Source organism: Sorex fumeus, unplaced genomic scaffold, assembly GCF_029834395.1.
Source record: "Sorex fumeus unplaced genomic scaffold, SorFum_2.1 ptg000131l, whole genome shotgun sequence".
Lineage (NCBI taxonomy): Eukaryota > Metazoa > Chordata > Mammalia > Eulipotyphla > Soricidae > Sorex > Sorex fumeus.
The window spans coordinates 31,485,235-31,507,103 of NW_026606188.1; the positions used below are offsets into that span (position 1 = coordinate 31,485,235).

The following is a 21,869-nucleotide window of genomic DNA, read 5'->3' on the forward strand; positions in this document are numbered from 1 at the left end:
AGAAGAGGCAGGTAACAGTATATGCATGCCACAGTTAAGGAGCATGGAAAACTACTCTCAGGCACTAAGCAGTGATCACTGCAGAGTAGGGGATACTTTGGTGATTTATTTCTGGGAAATTAGCCAAGGCACAGGACGCGACTCCAGGGTTCAACACCATAGCCTGCAGTGTTTTATAAAGCAGAGATAAAACTAAGCCTTCTCTTGCTGTTAGCTATAAATCCCTAACAACCTTCTCAATTTATCTGAGTCCCAATTTCCTTAGAAGGGAGACAGCAGTATTTACAAGTCAGGAATTATTCAGGATCAAAAAAAGATCATGGGGCCAAGGATGTGGCTCAAGAAACTGAGCACAGGCCTAGAAGGCTCTGGGGGTGACCCTAGCACCATATGCCTCTGACTGCTAGGCCTGCATCCCTCTGGAGTGACCAACGGCAGCAGTTCCATGAAGGATGGGCAACGTGAGCTAGTTACAGACACAAGCAGATCAAGCAACAAAAAAATGTCAATTTTGAGCTGGAGCGATAGGACAGTGGGTAGGGCATTTGCCTTGCACATGGTGGACCAGGGTTGGATCACCAGCATCCCATATGGTCCCCTGAGCACCACCAGGAGTAATTCCTGAGGGCAGAATCAGGAGGAACCCCTGTGCATCACCACGTGTGACCCAAAAGGGAAAAAAAAGTCAATTTTACAAATTCCCATGAAATGTGGACAATTTCCTATGCGATATGGCCAAGGAACAATTACATTCTGATCCACAGTGAACACCTTGCATCTCTGCAAAACAAAAGGTAGATGTCCTACAGCAGCTCGTGGCTGAAGATGAACGAAACCTCACCTTTAAGAAGAAGGGCATAAAGGAGAGCTTAATTCCCCGCGACAAAGCAATGGGTTTCAGTTCTTCTCGGAGTTTAACCAGCTCAGTAACATCAACCTCGTCACAATATCCAAAGTGAGGGATCTTCAAGGCTGCAGTCATAGTCTTGACCATGGCTTTGTGAAAGCCTGAAACACATCACATACATTGTTTCTAATAGTTTAATTCTTTGCTGTCCCCACCCCACCCCACTACCCTCCCATCCCCTACCTACAATAAAAGGTTCTCTAATGCTGGTCACTCTACAGTTCTTCTTGGTGCTATTTATAGATACTGCTGCTTACATATGCTACTCCCAACTCAGTATTTGGGGTTGATCCAAAAGTTATACTTTTGTTGTTGTTTGTTTTTGTTTTGGTAAAGCAAGGTAGGTTTTATTGAAACTTCTCCAGAAAGATGTGAGGAGAGAGAAAAGGAGAAGTACATGTTGGTAGAGAACACAGGCTTCTTGAGAGTGAAACTAGGCAGACCAGGACACAGAGATGGGGAGACACGTTTTCAAGAGAACAGGGGCTTGAAGAGCAGGTCTTAAAGCTACTGTTTTCAGTCACTTCTCTCTGAGCTGAGGCCGTGACTGCCACGCAGCACCCAGAATTTAGGGTGACCCTGCCACAGCACCCAGAGCTCAGGGTGTTACTGTAACAAGCAGCAACTGTGCCATAGAGAAAACGCAAAAGAATGGAAATGGTGCATCCACCCAGAGGCTTTCTCGCTGAGGCCCACTTCCGGAAGCCAAGTACCTTAACAGAGCTCATAAACCAGGAATGACTTTAAAAGCGCCCTAAAAATAATGACTATTGGAAAGATCCCCCCAATTTTATCTAACAGAACAATGATCTACACATGTTCTTGGGATGTGCATGCATCCCAAGGAAACCCACCGTTGTAGACGAGTTCAGAAATTATCAGCACAGACTGTCACGGTGCCTGAAAACACCGTCATTTCCCCATATGCCGAGTATCAACCTTGCCTTCAGCGGCTTCTCTTCAAACCTGCGTTCTCCCTTGAGCACATGGCTGGCTGGCTTGTCTGTTTCTTAACTCGCTTATTTCCACTCTGGAGATGCTTGTGTTGACTCTTGAACAAATACATTTCCCTTCTTTCTTCCTACCTCTTTCTAAGCGAGTTTTGTTGAATAAAAACTATGTGCTTCACTTCAATGAAAGAAAACAAAACTTTCCCTTCAGCAATAATTGAAAACACTCTTATCTTCTGCCCAAACACTTTACACTATTCCCTTACATTATTATTTCTATTAAAAATAAAGGTTCTTATTACCTTTCACTGGTTCTGTCCTGTCTTTGCCTATGAATACCGGCGGTTTTGATACTGGAACAGGAATAGTCTTCTCTTTTGGTTTTGCTGGAGGTGGCACAATTTCCCCTTTTGGTGAAGGAGGTAATATAGCTCCCGTCTGCTTTTCCAAATAGTTGAGGATATCTTCCTTAAGAATTCTGCCATCTTTTCCTGTGCCAACAACTTCACTCAGCTTAATCTAAAAAATGGACATTTAACTATTATTCTGTTTCTTTTTTCAGACGACACCTGATAGATGCTTAGGGGCTACTCCCAACTCAGTGTTTGGGGGTTGATCAAAAAGTTACCAGGGATCGAACTTGGGCTCCAACAAACAAAACACGTACTCTGGATGGGCAACGTGAGCTAGACCAACGTGCCTTTCATGTCGCTGACCTGAGTTTGATCCCTGGCAACCCACAGGGTCCCGTGAGCATCCCCAGTGTGGTTCTGAGTCTCCAGCCAGGAGTATGGCCCAACCACCCTTCCCTCCCTAAATAAATAAAACAAAAAGGAAAAGGCAGACACACTCCAAATTTTCTTTGCATTTCTCATGAGAACTTTGAGAAATGATTTTTTTAGAAATAGGTATTTTCATGTTTTTTTGTTTTGTTTTACTTTCTGTGGGAGTTGGGGCATAATCAGCGGTGCTCACAGGCTTTTCCCAACAGTGCTCAAGGTCCCTGGGGACTGAACCCAGGCTACTCACATACAGAGCACTTTGAGTTATCTCCCTTTCAAATGTTTTCTTTTTAAAAGAAAATTTCAGGGGCCAGAGTAATGCACAGTGAGCAGGGCATTTGCCTTGCATACAGCCAACCTGAGTTCGATCCCCAGCATCCCATGTGGTCCCCCGAGCACTGCCAGGAGTTAATTCCAGAGTGCAGAGTCAGGAATAACCTCTGAGCTTCGCTGGGGGTGACCCAAAAAGCCAAAATTATAATAACAATAATAATAAGGTATTTTCACACGTGATTATGAAGTTGTTCCTAAGACTATTGTTTCAGGCATTAATGTTCTCACACCAATCACACCATGAGTGTGACCAGTGTCCCCAGTTTCCCTCCCACCACCCCTGCCTGGCCCTTAGCAGGCACAAACAAATTTACTACACATTGTTTGTTACAATACAAAGGCAAATGGAACTATGAAAACTTAGGTCAATAAAAGTCAATTTGTGCTGACTGCTACATTTCACAATGGGGTTGCTTAAGTTTTGTCTGAGGATCTACTGGCCCAGTTGGTGCTATTTGACCAAACGTTTTCTTTAATCAGAAACAGTCATATCATCTTGAGATGATGGCAATTATTCACAGTTTGTGTCTACACAAATGCATAATTTCTCTTTTTTGTTCCAGGGCCACACCTTACAGTATTGGGGGGCAGCTCCAGATTCACTCCTGGTGGGAACGTCAGAGCACTGCTTGGTCCACGGAGATTTCTCTCCAGTCCCCACCGACGTGTTCTTCCTATGTGTTCTTTTTTTTTGCTTTTTGGGTCATACCCAAAGATGCTCAGGAGTTACTCCTGGCTCTGCACTCAGGAATTACTCCTAGCGGTGCTGGGGGACCATATGGGTGGGATGCTGGGGGGCTGAACCCAGGTCGGCTGCGTGCAGGGCACGCCCCCCCCCCCCTTCCGGTGAGTTCTTCCCCCTCCTGTGAAACAGTAAGGAAACTTACATTGTTTTCCATTGCCAGCCGGCGGACTGCAGGCGTCGCCAGCGTTTTCTGGCCCTTTATCTCTTGGTGCGTGTGCTCGTCGTGGGACACCGCAGGAGTTTCCACGACATCTTCTTCTGAGTCTGGCCACAATGTAAAATGTTAAAATGTTACTCTTTAGCCAGGACTACTTTAGAGATTCACAAAAACAAATTTAACTTGAAGTTAATATACACTGAAGGAAAAATAAAACACCATCAGCCTCCTTCAGAACAGGAAAACAATAGGGGTGGAATGGAAACTGTGCTTCTGTGTGTATTGCATGGGGTGGGGCCCATGGGTCCAGTATTTGTACAGTTCTGAGTAATCATTTTCAGGCATTAATTTCTTTTCTGTTAAAAACAAAATGTAATAGGGGCTGGAGAGACAGTACAGCAGGTAAGGCACTTGCCCTGCAGGGGCAGCCCTGAATTTAATCCCCGGCATCCCATATGGTACCCTGAGCCTCAACAGGAGTGAACTCTGAGTGCAGAGCCAGCAGTAAGGCCTGAGCAAACATCTGGTGTGACCAAAAAACCAAACAATAAAATCTCCCAAAACCCTCCAAACCAAGAAAAACCCAAAATCTAAGATCTAGGGGCCGAGGAGGGATTAAGATCTAGGAGTTACGCAGTCCATATATGAAAAATGATGTTTCCTAAAGGATCAAACAATTTACTGCTACTTATCTAGTGAAAAAAATACTTTGATAATGTTGTAAAATATTGCCTTTTACGACAACCTGGATATTGATGATAAAAATAAACCTATTTGTGAGAAGTTGCTGCAGAGAGACAGGTAAGGTAAGGAGGTAAGGAGTTTTTCCCTACCTTCCTGCAACAAAGTCACTCTATTTTAAATAGTGACATAGTTGGGAGAAAGCCATCTTCGAAAATACTAAAATACCAACTTATTCCACAACTCTCTGAAAATTGTTTCCTAAGCGTTTTTACACCTATTTTCTCCATTAATTATCATGCCATTTTACAGGTGTGAAGGACATGTGTGGAAACGGATTAGAGGAGGGACAGAGTTAAGACTAACCTCAAATTTCATGACTCTCCAACGAATGAAATTTTCATGGGTCTAGCACACATATACATGATTTTATTATTATGGTTGAAATTAAAATATTTTTTATTTTAAGAAAGAAGAAGAAACTCTGGGAAAGAAGTACTGTGTAAAGACACTCTGTAGGGGCCGGAGAGCCAGTAGAGCAGGTTTGCATGTGACCAACCGGAGTTCCATGACCCAAAATCAATAAGGTCCTCTGAGCATTGCCAGGAGTAATACCTAAGCACAAGTTAGGAGTAAGCCCTGAGTACCACCAGGTATGGCACAAAAAAAAAAACCACAAAAAAACAAAAAGAAGTATTGAAGGTTGCTAATTTAGTGTTGCTAAAATTCCTCATATGAAGAAAATTTACAAGAAAGTCATATTACTTCAGATTAACTAATAAAATAAATTTGAATTATTAAAAAATTAAACCATAAAACTACATGAGTAGGGAGCAAATTAACTCAGATGACTGGGGGAAATTTGGGGAAGAAAATGTTTTGAAATACTAAAAAAAAAATGCCTGAAGAATTTTTCCCTTAAAACTTGCAACTTCTAATTGGCTGCACAAAATTAAGCTAGAGCTACTTCATTCATTGTGCACATAATGTGTCCTGGCATTATTTTATCCAACTCAGGTTTCTGAGCATAATTAAGTGGCACTCTGTGATCTTAGCATGATTTATATCAAAGAGCTTTTTGTTTAACATCCCCAAACACTGTTCATGGAATTGGAAATTCAATTTCAGTGTTCTAGATACAGAATGGCACAGACACCCATTAGCTCTAAATAGAAGTTTCAGTGTAACAAAGGTGGTCAGCAACAAAGGCTCTTAAGTTAAACAGCTGAGGTCAAACTATAACTCCATCCACTACTTGCTATGTCACTATCGACAAGCTATAAAACCTCGGTTTATAACCCACCTCTGTGGATTTAATGAGAACGTAGATAACACTATCACAGACAAAAAGCCCACTAATGATGGTGTTAAAGGGCAAATGCAATGTAAGGGGCAAAATATTTAGTTTTTTATAAGACTCCTGCGACGTCTTATGTCCCTCCAACTCATCCTTAATACTTCTCAAAAGTGGCAAGTCTCCTTAATTAGGAGACATTAGAGGAAATGTCCACTTATTTGCTGTCAAACATCCTGGGAACTTAGTTGTGCGCACAGCGTAAGACCCAGGATACCTAAAATTGCGGCATCCAAAGCATGCATTCATATAAAGGAAAGGCATTCAGACTTCCATCAGACCCTCTCACTTTTCCCTCGGAAACAATTCTTCTCAAAGCTGGTCGTGCCTTTTCAGAAACTTGGAAAGGTGAGTGATGGAATAATGACAAAGCTCAGAGCCTAAATTAAACCAAACCAAACCAAACAAAAAAACAAAACAAAACCCCAAAACCCTCAAGGGAGCCACAAATAACATTTCTTTGCATAACAAGAAAGTTTTGAGTTATACTTAAATATCTTACGGGAATGAAATTGGGGCAAAGGAGACAATCACAGCATTCTATGCATGCTCTGCATGATAGTAGCTCACACTCAGCTTCGTGTCCCCGAGCACGAAACCAAATGAAGCCCTTAAACAATACAGGAGTATCCCCGAAACAAAGGGTGAGAGAGGCAATCCCGGACATTAGGCACTTGCCCAGGCTGCTGCCAGCCCTGTCTGACTCCAGGTATCACATGGTCCCCTGTACTTCACCCCCAACTTGGTTGGGTATGGCACCAAACTCCCAAAATAAATGAACAAAAACCCTTATGATTCTGAAAGAAAAATAAAAAGCTGGTATGATAGGTTTTAATTGTTTAAAAACCAGTCACCTGATTTTATAAACAGAAGTGAGAGAAATCAGGTTTGCCAGAAAGAGAACTCCACCTAAAACTGAATTTCCAATAGAGCACACACTGAGACCCAGATACGATCAGTTCTGAGATAATCCTGATGACATTAAGTAGCTGAATTTCAACATAATGTATTTTATTTAAACAATACATGCCCTGTAAACACACAGATGGCATAAATCCTTTCTGACAGCAGTCTGTCCATAGTTGACCACTGATAAATAAGACTTAAAGGTCACAAAAAGTTTCCCTCACTAAAATTATAATATTCCAGTCTTGAAAAACAGGCGGCAACTCCAGGCTGCAAGAAACAGTACCATAAAATATCATTTAGGAGTTGGGGGATCATGCATGAACTCCTGGTTTGACCTCCAAACTCCAAGTACCCCCGAATACTGGAGAATATATTTACCTGCAGGGCCCCTAAAGCATTGCCTGGTATGACCTTAGAGGCCCCAAGCATTGCCAGTGTGGCCCCAGAGGGCCCAACACGCAAGGACTTGAGCAACACGGGATCTTTGGGCCACAGCATTGAAGTGCTAGCCAGCTAGAATCACTGGAAGAGGCCCCAGGGCCACTGAGGACCACTAGGAGCACTCACCCCCACTTGAGGAAAAATATTATTGATGTAAGGATTGAAACACAGGGCAATATCCAAAACTACTACTGGAAATAAAGATGTCTAGTTTCAACTCTTAAGCCCTTGATTCTACAGATTTATTTTCCATGTATTAAAAACAAATTCAGGAGCCCATAAGATAGTTAAAGAGCTGGAGTACATGTGCTTCATGAAGGAGGTGTGGAGTCAACCTCCACCACTGCACGGTGCTCCCTGCAAGGCTGGGGGCCAACCCTGAACATCAGGAAGTATACACCTGTTCATGAGAGTAATTTGCTTTTTTGGGGGGGGTGGGGGGCAGGAGAGATAGTACAGAGGATAGGATATGTGCCTTGCATGTGGTAGACCTGGGTTCAATCCCTGGCACCCTGTATTGTCCCCTGAGCCCTGCCATGAATGATTCCTGAGAGCAGAACCAGGAGTGAGCTCTGAGCACCACCAGATATGGCCCAAACAACTCCCCGACTACCACCCCTCAAAAAAAAAAAGTAATTGGGTTTTTTTGGGATGGTCTAGGTTGGTATTTAATCTTGTATCCAGTCAAACTCGTACCTGATTAGAGAGTCTAATTTAATATCAATCACAAAAGCATTTAGCATCTTTATTCATCTCAGTTTGTATCAAAAGTATAATCCTCTTTTCTTTTTTGGGAGTCCAAATCACTGGTGGATAAAAACAATTCTATATTTATTTCAGATAGTTTTCAAATGAGCATGTTGGGGCTAGAGCAATAGTACAGCAGGTAAGGTGCTTGCCTCGCAAGCGGCCAACCTGGATTTGAGCCCTGGCATCCCATATGGTCTCCCAAGCACTGCCAGAAGTAATTCCCAAGTACAGAGCCAGGAGTAAACCCTAAGCACGGATGGGTGTAACCCAAAAACCAAAGAAATAAAATTTGTTTTGTTTTTGTTTCTACTCTTTTTATATTATACCTTTAATCAAGCTAGAATCAAGATAAAGGAAATACCTGTGGTACTATGGCTCTTACCCAACACACATTAAGGGACGGAACAATGGTTAATTTCAGGTCCTGGGCAAGAAAAGTACAAGGTGACCCTAGGGTATCTTGTGCCAACAGCAAGGAAACTTTAGAGAATCAGGCTGGCTAATGTTAAGATTATACAGGACCTCCAAGTCCCTTTCAAGAGTCACAAGTACCAAGAAGAATTATTGTAATAGATTAGGCATAAGGAGTCAACTGAAACATAAAGAGAAAGTTGGAAACATTGATAGCCCCATTTGAAGGCGCTATTAAACTAACTCCTTACTCTGTGAATTAGTAAAGGGAATCAACCATTATTCTGTCTTTCTCAGAATAATTAATAGCCCCATACCAAGAGAAAAAAAGCCCTACTTCATAGATTAGTAACAGCTGATAACAGCAAAGGATTGACAGAATCCACAAATCATCATCCCACAGCCATAAAGCAGCTACTGATTTAAAAAGATTCTCGAAAAATCTTATGATTTATATGGCTCCAAATAATCACATCACACAGATGTGTGTAACATCACACAGATAACTTTTAGTTCAAAGGGAACAATGGGGGGGGGGGGGTAAGGGTATTGTTATCCTCGTTCAGTACCTGAGTTTATTCCACTGAAGCAAATTGTCCAGGTGGTTCATGTTTCCTTGTGTGAAGCAACATGAATCACATTAATAACCAGGGTGTATTCTAGCCGAAATATTTCAGCACAGACTTGTTCAACATTTTGGATTTACAGGAAATATATGGACCGGAGGACAAGTCAACTACCACTGTGAAGAAGTCACAAGACAAACCCCAGGCCCTGGAGAGACAGTCCAGGGCTTGAGGCGCTGGCTCCGTGTGCAGCTGACCGGGCGGATGCCAGCACAAGCACCAGGAACCTGGAGTGATGGTGGCGAGCACAGAGCTGGAGTTAGAAGCACACTCCTGAACCAACAGGTGTGGTTCCCCACACTGCCCCACACACCCTCAAAAGAGATAACCCCAAAGATGTGACATTCCACACAGACAAATGACAGTGTTTACAGCTAGTCAATGTCAAGAAACAAAATGTGAGGGAGGCTTAAAAAGACCACGTAACAAGGACCAGGGCTGACACTCGGTGTTATAGCACCAGCTTTGCATGAGTAGATTCTGGGTACGATTCCTGACACTGCAAAAAAAACAAAATAGAACAAAATTCCCCAAGCACAGAAACAGAAGTAAGCCCTGAGCACCAAGTATGGCACCAAAATGAACAGAATGCAAAGAGAGGGAGAGAGAGACCAGGTACTATCTCTGATGCTGGAGTTAACCCTCATTTAAGCAGACCAACAGAAATTTCGGTGGCAATTCAGGTATATAAATAATGTCTGTAGGGCAAAAATGAAATGTGTTATGATAAAAACACACAGATCATTAACTAAATAACAAGATTAGAAAACTATGTTTACTGCTTTATTTTGGTAAAAAATAAACAATCTGGGGAACAATAGTATAGCAAGTTGGTCACTTGTCTTGCATGACACCAGCCTAGGCTCAATCCCCGGAATGACAAATGGGTCCCTTGACTACTGGAAAAAGTAAACACTAAATGCAGAGCCAGGGAAAAGCCATGAGCTCTGCCAAGTGTAGCTGCAGAACAAAAAATCAAAATAAACAGTCACCTATTTCTCTATATGTACTTTTTAAAAGGCCTGAAAAGAGATACGTGAATGTTAAGAGTGGCAATTTCCTATGTTTGGTTTCTTCATTTTCTAACGTTCTACTAAGCTCATGCCTTGCTTTTATAATAATGGCAATTAAGTAATAGGGAGACTCTAGTATGCCACCACCCAGCCTTTAAATGGAAGATGCCACAGAGGAAAGGACCATGGACCAAGGCTGCAAACATCAGGGCTCTAAATTGAGCTCCGTCCCTGACATTGGGTGAATAATCCTACTTCTCTAGGTTGCTTTAGTTTTTTCTCTCTGTGAAGTTGGACGATCTCACAAAAAAGGAAAATTGATGAAACATTTTATAAATTGTGAAGTTGGACTATCTCACAAAAAAAGGAAAAGTGATGAAACATTTTGTAAATGGTGAAGTATGGGGATGATGATCTTCAATAATTAATATTCATTATTACTACTGAACAGATGGCAGAACGGAAGTCAACACAGTCCATGTACTATGTAATTTATAGTCCTTCTAGATTTCAAAATCACACTGTTGAGATCTTTATTTCAGCGGACTACAGGTTTAGTCTTGTTTCAATGTTGGGGCTCATTCCCAGCATTGGTTGGGGAACTGTGAGGTGCCAGGGACCAAGCCCAGGCACCCTGTATACACCCTGCACTCTACCCTGCTGAGCCAGCTCCAGTCTCTATAATAAAATATCATGCTCCCCAGCTGTTTCCTAAATGACGTAAGTTTGGTGTATCACAATAAAAAGGAAATTCTCAGGTAGAGAGGCAGGTGTCTCTCATCCCAGGGACTGTCCATTACTTATTTTTTCTTCATAATAGTCTTAAGATGAATTCTCTTTTGACAGGACATCTACTGCTTGTAAGTCAGTCCTATGGTTGATGCTTCTTCAGAATGCTGAACTCCTAGACCAGAACCATAGGACAGTGGAGAAGGCGTTTCCCTTGCATGAGGCCAATCTGGGTTCAATTCCCGGCATCCCATATATAGTCCCCAGAGCAAGCCCAGAGTTACCTCCTGAATGCAGAGCCAGGAGTAACCCCTGAGCACTGCCAAGTGTGGCCCAATAAAACAAAAACAGAAATAAAAACCAAACCAGAATGCTGAGCTCTTCATTTTTCATCCTTTTTTTCTCTTTTATTTTTCTTCAAATTTACTCTTCTTGACTGTTACCAACACAGTGGATTGTTTGCTAACACAGAATAATCGAAGTGTTGGAGTTAACCTTTGTAAACTCCAACTTTTGTTATTAGTGTTCACTGTTCAAGGCCTGTGTATTTAATTCTCCAGAGAGTTTGATGCTTCTTTGAATTCTAGGGTTTCCAGAAAATACAGGCCTCCAGATAAATGAAATGTTCCTATACATGTTTTTAAGATGATACCAATTATTCAGAGTTCAGGAGATAGTACGGGGGTTAAGGTGCTTGCCTTGCATGTAGCCAACACTGATTCAATCCCTGGCATCACACTGGGTTGCTGATACACTGCTAGGAGTAATCCCTGAGCACTGTCAGGGGTGGTCCAAGCCCCTTCCTCCCCCATTCCCAAAAAACTACTGTCATTCATTGCACAGACTCTTTTCTTTTGTCCTGACTTCAGGGCTAATCCCTCCAATCCAATCCTACACAGTACTGAGTAAAACATTCCTTCTCATTGCTACCCAATGACAAAAGGACAGTAGCGAAGGACTTGGTAAAACACACGAACGTATTTACAGTACCTTTTAAAGCTTCCGTTTCTATGTCTACTAATGGCTTCCCCACATAGGCAATATCGTCTACATTATAATAGAGTTTTCTAATGACTCCGTCATAACGACTAGTGATAGTAACAGAAGCTTTATCACTTTGAACTTCACAGATGCTATCAAACTGAGACACTGTATCTCCTTCTTTTATATACCTAAAAGAAAAAGACACAAAAAACTTTTATATCAACAAGTATAAGTAAAGATCATCCTGACAATGAAAAGATCACACTGGATTAGATCAAAATTCATCTAGCCCAGAATTTATTATTTTTATTTTTTTTCCTAATGATGGTTTAGGTAAAGTGGTTACAATGGTACATAGTAAAATGACAAAGTTGCTGCACACCCCCAGACCCCAACGTGCCTGTGACCCTTCACCTCTGCCCCTTTATCACCTCTGGTCTTATCTTCATTCACCTCTCCCCTTCCTCCCTTCTGTTACAGAATCAGTTTTGTCCAGTAACTGTTGATCCAAGGCCAAGTGTTTGTCATTTTTGATATTATCTATTCCATTGCTGGGTCTTTCCATAACTTATAGGTGAGTGAGATCGTCCGATATTTGTTTTCCTCCCTCTGACTTAGTTCACTTGATACATATCTTCCAGTTCCATCCAAGTTGCAGTGAACTACAAAATTCTATCTTTTCTTACAGCCAACCAGTATACCATTCTGTGTGTATATATACAGATATATATATGTATATATATTGGATATATATATATCTGGATATATACATACACACACACACACACACACACACACACACACACACACACATATATATATATATATCACAACTTTTTTTCCCAATCCATTCATCTGTCATTTGACATTTAGATTGCTTCCATGTCCTAGCTATTGTCCTAAGCACTGTAGTGGACACACGTTTACATATATATTTTTTGAATTAATGTTTTTGTGTTGTGGTGTTAGATGTCAGGAAGTACTAGCTCGGAATTTGTTCCCTGTTGGTACACCAAAGGACATTCTATAGCAATTAACTAAAAATTTCTGAATCTCTGATGTAATCCAGGCCATCATGTCTGCCCGGAGGGGAAAGGGTGTTGCTCCCTTCCGCCCTCCTCCCTGGAAAGAAAGATGGCGGCCGCATGGGAGCCTTGTGGACAGCAGGTATGAGCCGGGGGTGTTGGGGCGACTAAAACCTCATGGGAAGGGGGGCGTTTTGGCCCGCCCTTCACACCCTACCGAGGCCACCAGTTGCCCCCCACGAGCGGCTCTCCAGCACGGCCACGACTCCAGAGCACAGAAACCAATTTCTGAACTATCTGACTTTCAGTAGAAATACTTCCAGGGTCAATAAGTAAAATAGCAGAAATCCAAAACCAACATTTAATTCTTGAACCCAGCTGTAGAAAGCAAATTACTTCACAATGCTTTTTCAGCATGTCTGATTTGGGCGGGGGGGTAAACTCTAAATAATAGTGGTGAATTTTTTAATGAAACAATGAATCTAATCAAAGCAGATAGAGTGTTAACTAGAATTCATCTGCCTCACAGGGACTGGGAGGGGTGGGGGGTGGGGTCTTATTGGGGTTCTTCATGGTAAAAAATAAGTATTGGTAAAGGGAAATGCGTTTGATATTTGCATGACTGAGACCTAAACCTGAAAGCTTTGTAACCTTTCCCACAGTGATTCAATAAATAAATAAATTTAAAAAAAAAAAGAAAAAGAAAAAAAAGGCCAAAGTGAATACATTCCCAGATAAATAAGAAACTCAGTGATAAGTACACCTGCCCGGCCAAGAAGTACCAAAAGAAGCCCTTCAGGTGAAACACAGGACATTAGACAGAAACAGAACTCACATGGAGTAATAAACAGTATCAGCAAGGGCCAGGCATTTGGCTCCAATGGCAGAGCACGTGAGGCCCTGAACTGACCCCCAACACAGCTGGCTTCCCATTCAGTACTGGCTGGAGAGGCCTAGCTGACCTGTGTTTGTGAACAATTATTTTATTTATTTAATAAGTAAAAATCTATCAGTAGGAGTTGGCAAAACAGTACAGGAGGTAAGCGGAGCCCAGTTCAATATCCGGCACTGCATATGGTAACCCAAGGTACCAACATGCTCCTGGGCATGAAGCCAGGAATAGATCCTGAGTACCAGCTGGGCATGGCCCCAAACCAAATCTATCAGTCAAGGTAACTACAAAGTAAGTATAAGAAAAACATGTATGCATTTGGGGGGTTGGAGTGAGAGTACAGTCAGCAGGGTAGTTGGCATGTACCAACCTGGGTTTGATCTCCAACAAGTCTTATGGTTTCCTCAGCACCGCTAGGAGTGATTCCTGAGTGGGAATAACCCCTGAGTATTGCCGAGTATATCCCCAAACAAAGCAAAAGTTTTTATATACAATTGAAACTCCATTGGTGTTAAAATTACACTGTCTTAGGGGGCTAGAGGGGAAGTATAAGAGTAGTATAAGAGCTTGCCCTGCATGAAGCCAGTCCTGGTCCAAATCCTGGCCACATATGGTCCCCTGAGTACAACCACCAGAAGAAAACCCAGAGCAAAACATGGTATGGCCCAAAAGAACAAAAACAAAAACAAAACAAAATAATACACTGCTTCCTCAAAGAAGAAATACAAATGGCTAAAAGACACATAAAAAATGTTCTACACTACTAGTCATCAGGGAGATGCTAATCAAAACAATGAGATATCATCTCAAGCCATAGAGACTAGCACACATCCAAAGGAACAAAAGTAACCAGTGCTGGCACAGATGCAGAGAGAAAAGGACTCTCCTTCATTGTGGGTGGGAATGCTGACTGGTCCAGCCCTTTTGGAAAACAATGTGGACATTCCTCAAAAAACTGGAAATCGGGGCTGGAGCAACTGCACAGCGGGTAGGACGTTTGCCTTGCACGCTGCCGACCTGAGTTCGATTCCCAGCATCCCATATGGTCCCCTGAGCACTGTCAGGGGTGATTCCTAAGTGAAGAGCCAGGAGTAACCCCTGTGCATTGCCGGGTGTGACCCAAAAAGCAAAAAAAAAAAAAAAAAAACCAAACAAACAAACAAAAAAACTGGAAATTGAGCTTTCATAAGACCCAAGAATACCACTCCTGGGAATATATCCTGAGGCCCAAAAACACACAAAAGAAATGCCATCTGCACTTCTATGTTATCTAGGCTCTATTCACCATTTCTGTCACTGTCCTCCCATTGTTCATTGATTTGCTTGAGTGGCCCAGTAAGGTCTCCATTGTGAAACTTGTTGTTACTGTGTTTGGCATATCAAATACATCACTTGCTTGCCAGGCTGTGCCGTGTGGGCAAGATACTCTCAGTAGCTCGCCTGGCTCTCTGAAAGGGGCGGAGGAATCGAACCTGGGCCCACCAGGTCGGCCATGTGCAAGGCAAACGCCCTACCTGTTGTGCTATTACTCCAGTGATATATATCTGAATAGATAGTTCTATTCACAATAGCCAAAATCTGGAAACAACCCAAGAGCCCAAGAACAGATGATTGGTTAAAGAAACTATGGAACATCTACACAACGGAATACTACACAGCTGTTAGGAAAAATGAAGTTATGAAATTAGCTTATAAATGGATGGGTATGAAGAGTATCATGCTGATTGAAATGAGTCAAAAGGAGAGGGACAGACAGAATGATTCCACTCATTTGTGGGATATGAAAAAACATAATATGAGACTAAGACCCAGCGATAGTAAACACAATGGCCAGGAGGATTGGTCCATGATTGGAACCTGCCCCAAGTTCTGGGGAAAAGGCAGTTGGGATAGAGAAAGGTCCACTATGACTAAGTGAGTTCGAAATGATCACTCTGAATAAGAACTATGTGCTGGGCTGGAGCGATAGTACAGCAGGTAGGGTGTTTGCCTTGCATGCGACTGACCAAGGTTCAATCCCCGGCATCCCATTTGGTCCCCCAGCACTGCCAGGATTCCTGAGTGCAGAGCCAGGAGTAACCCCTCAGCATTGCTGGGTGTGACCCAAAATGCAAAAAAAAAAAAAGAACTGTGTGCTGAAAATAAAAGAACAAACCCCAAAATGAGAGAGAGAGAGAGAGAGAGAGAGAGAGAAGGAAAGAGCTTGCCATAGAGATAGGGTGAGCAGAATGGGGGTGCACAGGAGGAAAACTGAGAACAATGGTAGTGGGAAATGCACACTGATGGAGGGACGGGTGCTGAAATATTGTATGACTGGAACCCAACCATGAACAGCTCTATAACTGTGCATCTCATAATGATTCAATTAAAAATAAATGAATTTATTAAATAGAAGAAAAAAGGAAAAAAATAAGTTGCCTTAGATTGATAAATCAACTATAATCCTTGGACAACTAGTGAAAAAATAACCTCAGCCCTGCATGTATGAATGTGAACTCTGCCTGTGTTCAATCTCCAACGCCACAAAAACTACAAAAAAATATAAGTTAAGACTCAGATATATGGCTTGCATGTAGCTGATTCCCTGCACCACCAGGAGTACTCCTCTGAGCTTAGGAGAGGAATAGTCTGTGTATACCAGTGGGAACAAAAAACACCAAAACAAAAGATACACACACACACACACACACACACACACACACACACACACACACACGGTCACGGTCCTCCCATTGTTCACCGATTTGCTCAAGCGGGCCCAGTAACATCTCCATTGGAGACTTTGTTGTTACTGTGTTTGGCATCTCGAATACGTCACAGGAAACTTGCCAGGCTCTGTCGTGCGGGCGAGATACTCTCGGTAGCTTGCCGGGCTCTCCGAGAGGGGTGGAGGAATCGAACTCGGGTCGGCCATGTTGGCTGCATGCAAGGCAAACATCCTACCCACTGTGCTATCGCTCCAGCCCATACACACACACACACACACACACACACACACACACATACACACACACACACACATATATCAAGGAGATTAAATGGCATATTTCATTTCAGTATATGTTTGAAGTTAGAAAAATAGTACAGGGATTAAGGCATTTGACTTGCATGTAGTCAATCCCTATTTAATCCCTGGCACCACAGAAGGCCCCATGAGCACTGCCAGGACTGAACAGTGAGTGCCACTAAGTGTGCCCAAAAGTAGGGAAAAAAAGGGGTGGGGGGAAGCATCTGTTTTTACACAAAAGAAGGCTGCTGTAGAAGAATAATCCAATAGAAACCGCGTGAAATATGCAGAAAACAAATACAAAATCTTACCTCATTTGTAACTACACTAAATATAAGTGGTTTAAATACTACGATAAAAAGGCAGAGATTATCAGAAAGCACTTTAAAAATTATCCAACTAGTGGGCCAAAGAGATAGTATGGTTCACAGGGCACTTGCCTTGCATATGGTCAACTTGAGTTCAATCCTAGGGACCACATATGGTCCCCGTGTACTGCCAGGAGTAATTCTTGAGCACAAAGCCAGTAAGCACTGAACACAATCAGTGCGGGCCCCCAAACAAACAAATTAAAAAAAAATTAAATAATGCAACTATATATTTTTTGGTTTGCTTTTTTGTTTTGGGGCCATATTTGGCGGTGCTTAGTGCTGACTCTTGGCTCTGAATTCAAGGATCACTCCTGGTGTGGTCAGGAGATCAAATGGGGTACCGATGACGGAATGCAGGTCAGCAGTGTGCGAGGCAAACAACTTACCAGCTGAACTATTAGTCCAGGCCCAAATAATCGAACTATATGTTATCTATATCCCTTTGGGGTGAGGGTGGAGAAACCCATCTGACAGTGCTTGGGGACTACTTTCAATTCTGTTCAGGGAAACATGTGGTTCTGGGGAGAAAACCAGGATGACCTGCATGCAAGACAGAACCTTACATCCTATATTGTAAGTGACATTCTTTAAATTAAGACACAAATAGATTGGAAGTAGAAGGGGGCTGGAGCAATAACACAGTGGGTAGGGCGTTTGCTGACCGGATTCAATTCCCAGCATCCCATATGGTTCCCCCAAGCACCACCAGGAGTAATTCCTGAGTGCATGAGTCAGGAGTAACCCCTGTGCATCACTGGGTGTGACCCAAAAAGCAAAAAAAAAAAAAAGGTTAAAGGCAGTATGCAAAGAGTAAAAGAGCTGGAGTAATTGGACTAGTTATGGACAAAGGACTTTAATACAAAAGTATATATAAGATCCAAAAGCACATAAAGAATTGTTTAGAACTCTGTCAAATACTTTTTAAAACTTAAGTTTATTTACCATTGATCGTCATATATTTTCTTCTGTAAATACTAAGAAAGGGTAAGGTATTAACTGTCTCATACCAACAGAGTGACTTCTGTTAAATTATGCTTTTTAGTATTTTACCAAATGCAACAAGACAATTTTTTTCAAAATTCCGATTTATAGAAACTATGTTAGAAAGAAAACTACAATTTTTTTTTTAATTTCTTAAAGGACTTCTGAAAAAAATAAATCAAATGATTCATTTAAAGAATCATTTAGGGTGAAATGATCTTTTTCAAGAGCCTGAAAAGCCCCACACCATTCAGACAGATCTAGAGAATAAATGAGAGACAGAAATTATAGTACTATTAAAGGACAATAGAACCTGAGACCTGGGTGGCTGAACTAAATTTACCAGAGTTGGGGTGATTGGGAAGGTTCTAAGACAATGGTGGAAGGAAGTAGATCTCTAGAGGAAAGTGGAAAAGAAGGATGTTGTATACATGAAACCTTAACATGAATAGTATTACAATAGCTGGAGAGATGATACAGTTGGTAGGGCCCTTGCAGTTGACCTTGCATGCAGTTGAAATGAGTTTGATCCTAGGTACCCCCTATGGTCCCTGAGTCTTCCAGGAGTCATCTCTGAGTCGCAGAGGCAGAAGTTGTGCACAACTTCGAAGCAGTCCCTGAGCACAATACTTGAGCACAGCTAGGTACGGCCCCAAACCAAAAACAAATGAGCAAAAAAATACAAGTGTAAATCATGATGTTTCAAATACAAAAAAGGAGAAGAGACCAGAGATGGGCTCAAAAAGCTGGAGCACATGCTTTGCATCCAAGAGGCCTGGGTTTAATCCCCTGCTCTGAGCAGAAGACCCCAAGAACCAAGCCTGGAATAACCCAGGAACACTGCTCTGTGTGGCACCAAAACAAAAAAAAAAAACAACAAAAAAGTTTTGGTTTTGTTTGGGGGCCACACCTGGCGATGCTCAGGGGTTATTCCTGGCTCATGCACTCAGGAATTACTCCTGGTGATGCTTGGGGGACCAGAAGGGATGCTGGGGATCCAACCCGGGTTGGCTATTTGCAAGGTAAACACCCTGCCCACTATATGATCATTCTCCCCACAAACCCCCCAAATAACTGTTTAAAAATATTCTGAAAGGGAAGTAACAAGGGAACAAGAGTCAGACCTGTTATACCTAATATGCGGGAGAGTGGTATAGCTCCGAAGCACAAAATCAAAAACACTGAAAACATGAGATCCAAATTACAGCCACAGAACTTTGAAATGTGCCTGACGAAGTATCAGATGGGGAGGAGGGAGAGCACATGTGATAACACTGGCAAAAGGAAGTTGACACTGGTGATGGGATTGGTGTCTGTATATTGTACGCCTAAATCCCAACTTTCTGTAACTTTGTAAATCCAGGCTTTTTAATAAAATAAAAAATTAAAAATAAATAAATAAAAATATTCTGAAATCAAAAAGAGAGTAGCCTCAGAGTCAGAAATGTGGCTTCATGTACATCACTGACGTCGGTGAGGTCCTGGATTCCACCCAACACCACTCCCCTACAATAAGGAAAGTAAAGCAGGACAGTAGAACAAGCACTCAAAGGAAGTCTGAGTGCAGACTTCTGAGTCAGGCCCAGGTTTGATCCCCGGCTCTACCAGGTCCCCTTCCCCCAAGAACCCCCAGGCAGAGAGGTGGGAGGCGCCTTCAAGCACGGCAGGTGTGGCAAAAACTTAAAGACAAACAAATCACGGGGTTGGTTTTGGAAAAAGGAAAATAACGTTTTGGAAAATTGGTAACAGCTGTACACATTACTTCGTAGATTCAAAATGTATGCTCTCTTTATTACACTTGATGCTTTCAATAACCTTTGTGAGGGAGCAGACTGTTACTCATAATGCCACACATGGAGACAAAAGCCCACGAAGTCCACGCCAAGTGCATCACCTGTACAATGCATACACCTCAGTCCAGCTTCTCTGATTTGTTTTCTAAAGTACATACCCAGCAACATGCTGAGCTTACTCCTGCCTCTGCTCCGGCTCTGCACACCTCGCTGTATGGTTCATCTGTGTTACTAAAGTTCTCTTCTAACTTAAAAAGTACTGATACTAGAACTCCAGAAAAACAATGTTCAGGGGAGACGAACCAATTCTTAGAAGGATCTTCAATGGAGGGCCAGAGGGGGTAGGGCCGACCTGGGTTCGGTTCCCAGAATCCCATTTGGTACCCTCGCCTCACCAGGAGAGATTCCTCAGTGCAGAGCCAGGCGCAACTCCTGAGCACCGGTGCCTGGGTGTGGCCCCAAGACTGGGAAAAATAGCGGGGTGATCCTCAACAGTATGAAATCACAGTGAAAGAGAATCTTATTTATCTGTTACTTTTGGAAACTCTTAAAAATTAAACAGGTCAGACTCCACCATCTCGGGACAAACCTCATGGAGATATGATCTGTTGAAAATTCAGATTTGCAGGTCTTTGTGACTGAAAGCTCCAGGCTTTCTTGGGGTTGGGTTGGGCTACCTTCTCCCACCTCCCTGTATTTCCGGAAGCTTCAGCAGCCACATCCACACCCCAAAGCTGCCACCCAATTAAAAGCTACTCCAGCTTTACTGTCCCGATAAAAATAACTGAATGCTGTGAACAAACATGATGACTACTTATTACAAACTTATTATCACTACTTATTATCACAAACCATAATGCACAAAAGGAAAAGGAGAAAGAGAGAGAAAGAAAAAAGTGCCTGCCATAGAGGGAGACTGGGGGTGGGAGGTGGGGTGTTGGAGGATGGTGGGAGGGAACCGGGAGACACTGGTGGTGGAAAATGTGCACTGGTGGAGGGATGGGTGTTGGGTCATTGTATAACTGAAACACAATCATGAACAGCTTTGTAATGGTCTACCTCATGGATATTCAATAAAAAACTAAAAAAAAAAAAAACAGTAACGTGGAGTTCATGCCCACGTCAGTCAACTTAATCAGTGGCTGATTAAATCGCAGTCCTCCTACATTAAAAAAATAATAATAATTAAACAGGTCAGATATGTGACTCAACAGTAGCACAACATACCTTCCATGTGTGAGTTCCTCTGGTTTCAATCAACGGCACTCCTACCCCCACGAAATCATTTAAATACCCTAGATTATTGCATCCTTTCCCCCAAAATTCAAAGAAAGCATGAAGAAAAAAAATAGCTAAGGCAGTGGAAGGGTTTTTCTTATGTTCCAAGACCTTTTCTGAACATTTTTAAACCTATTTAAAAGTTATTTTTGATTCAAGTCCTTTGGTTCTTCTGTTTTTCTGTTTGATTGTTTTTGGGCCACCAGGAGATGCTGAGGGCTGACTGCTTCCCTTTGCTCAGGGATCACTTTCAGTAAAGCTCATTGTCTGGGATGCCAATGATCAAACCCGGGTTGGCCATGAGCAAGGCAAGTGCCATGTACCATCACTCTGGCCCAGTCGATTTTCATCTTTTGGTATAACCTTTTCTAAATATATAGATATTGTAATGGTGAGTCCATTGCACTTGCAATTCTTTGTTCTGTTGGACCAGGTGGGAACGTTGCTAAAGGTGTGTCATGATCCAGGGGATCATATCCTCTCAGGAACCTCACCTCCACAGGGAGGACTCTGTACTCCAGCACTTCGAGCGCTCTCCCTGGTCCTATACTTGCATTTGAATGGAATCATTTTCCAGAAAGAAAGTTCACACTACAGGGTGATTTTTAAATAGTTTGGGAGAGCGAGAATGCAGTACAGTGGTAGAGCATTTGCCTTGCATTGGGTGAGGCCCTATGTTCAATCATAACATATGCTACAATAAAAAATATATAAACAATTTGGAAAGAGGTTCTGTGTTTACACACTAGA

At 42.3% G+C, this 21,869-nt stretch overlaps 1 protein-coding gene across 3 annotated transcripts in view; it reads right to left on the bottom strand.

Annotated features, from left to right (window-relative positions):
- DBT (dihydrolipoamide branched chain transacylase E2) overlaps positions 1-21,869 on the bottom strand; it is a 48,372-nt gene that overhangs the window by 10,846 nt on the left and 15,657 nt on the right. For 2 of the 3 annotated variants that reach the window (XM_056106539.1, XM_056106540.1), the window contains exons 4-7: positions 11,779-11,960; positions 3,860-3,981; positions 2,160-2,376; positions 842-1,008 (exon numbers count right to left, since the gene is read on the bottom strand). In XM_056106539.1, the coding sequence (XP_055962514.1) occupies positions 842-1,008; positions 2,160-2,376; positions 3,860-3,981; positions 11,779-11,960 (688 nt within the window). The remainder of the gene's footprint in view (positions 1-841; positions 1,009-2,159; positions 2,377-3,859; positions 3,982-11,778; positions 11,961-21,869) is intronic. The other variant, XM_056106542.1, reaches the window with a different exon arrangement.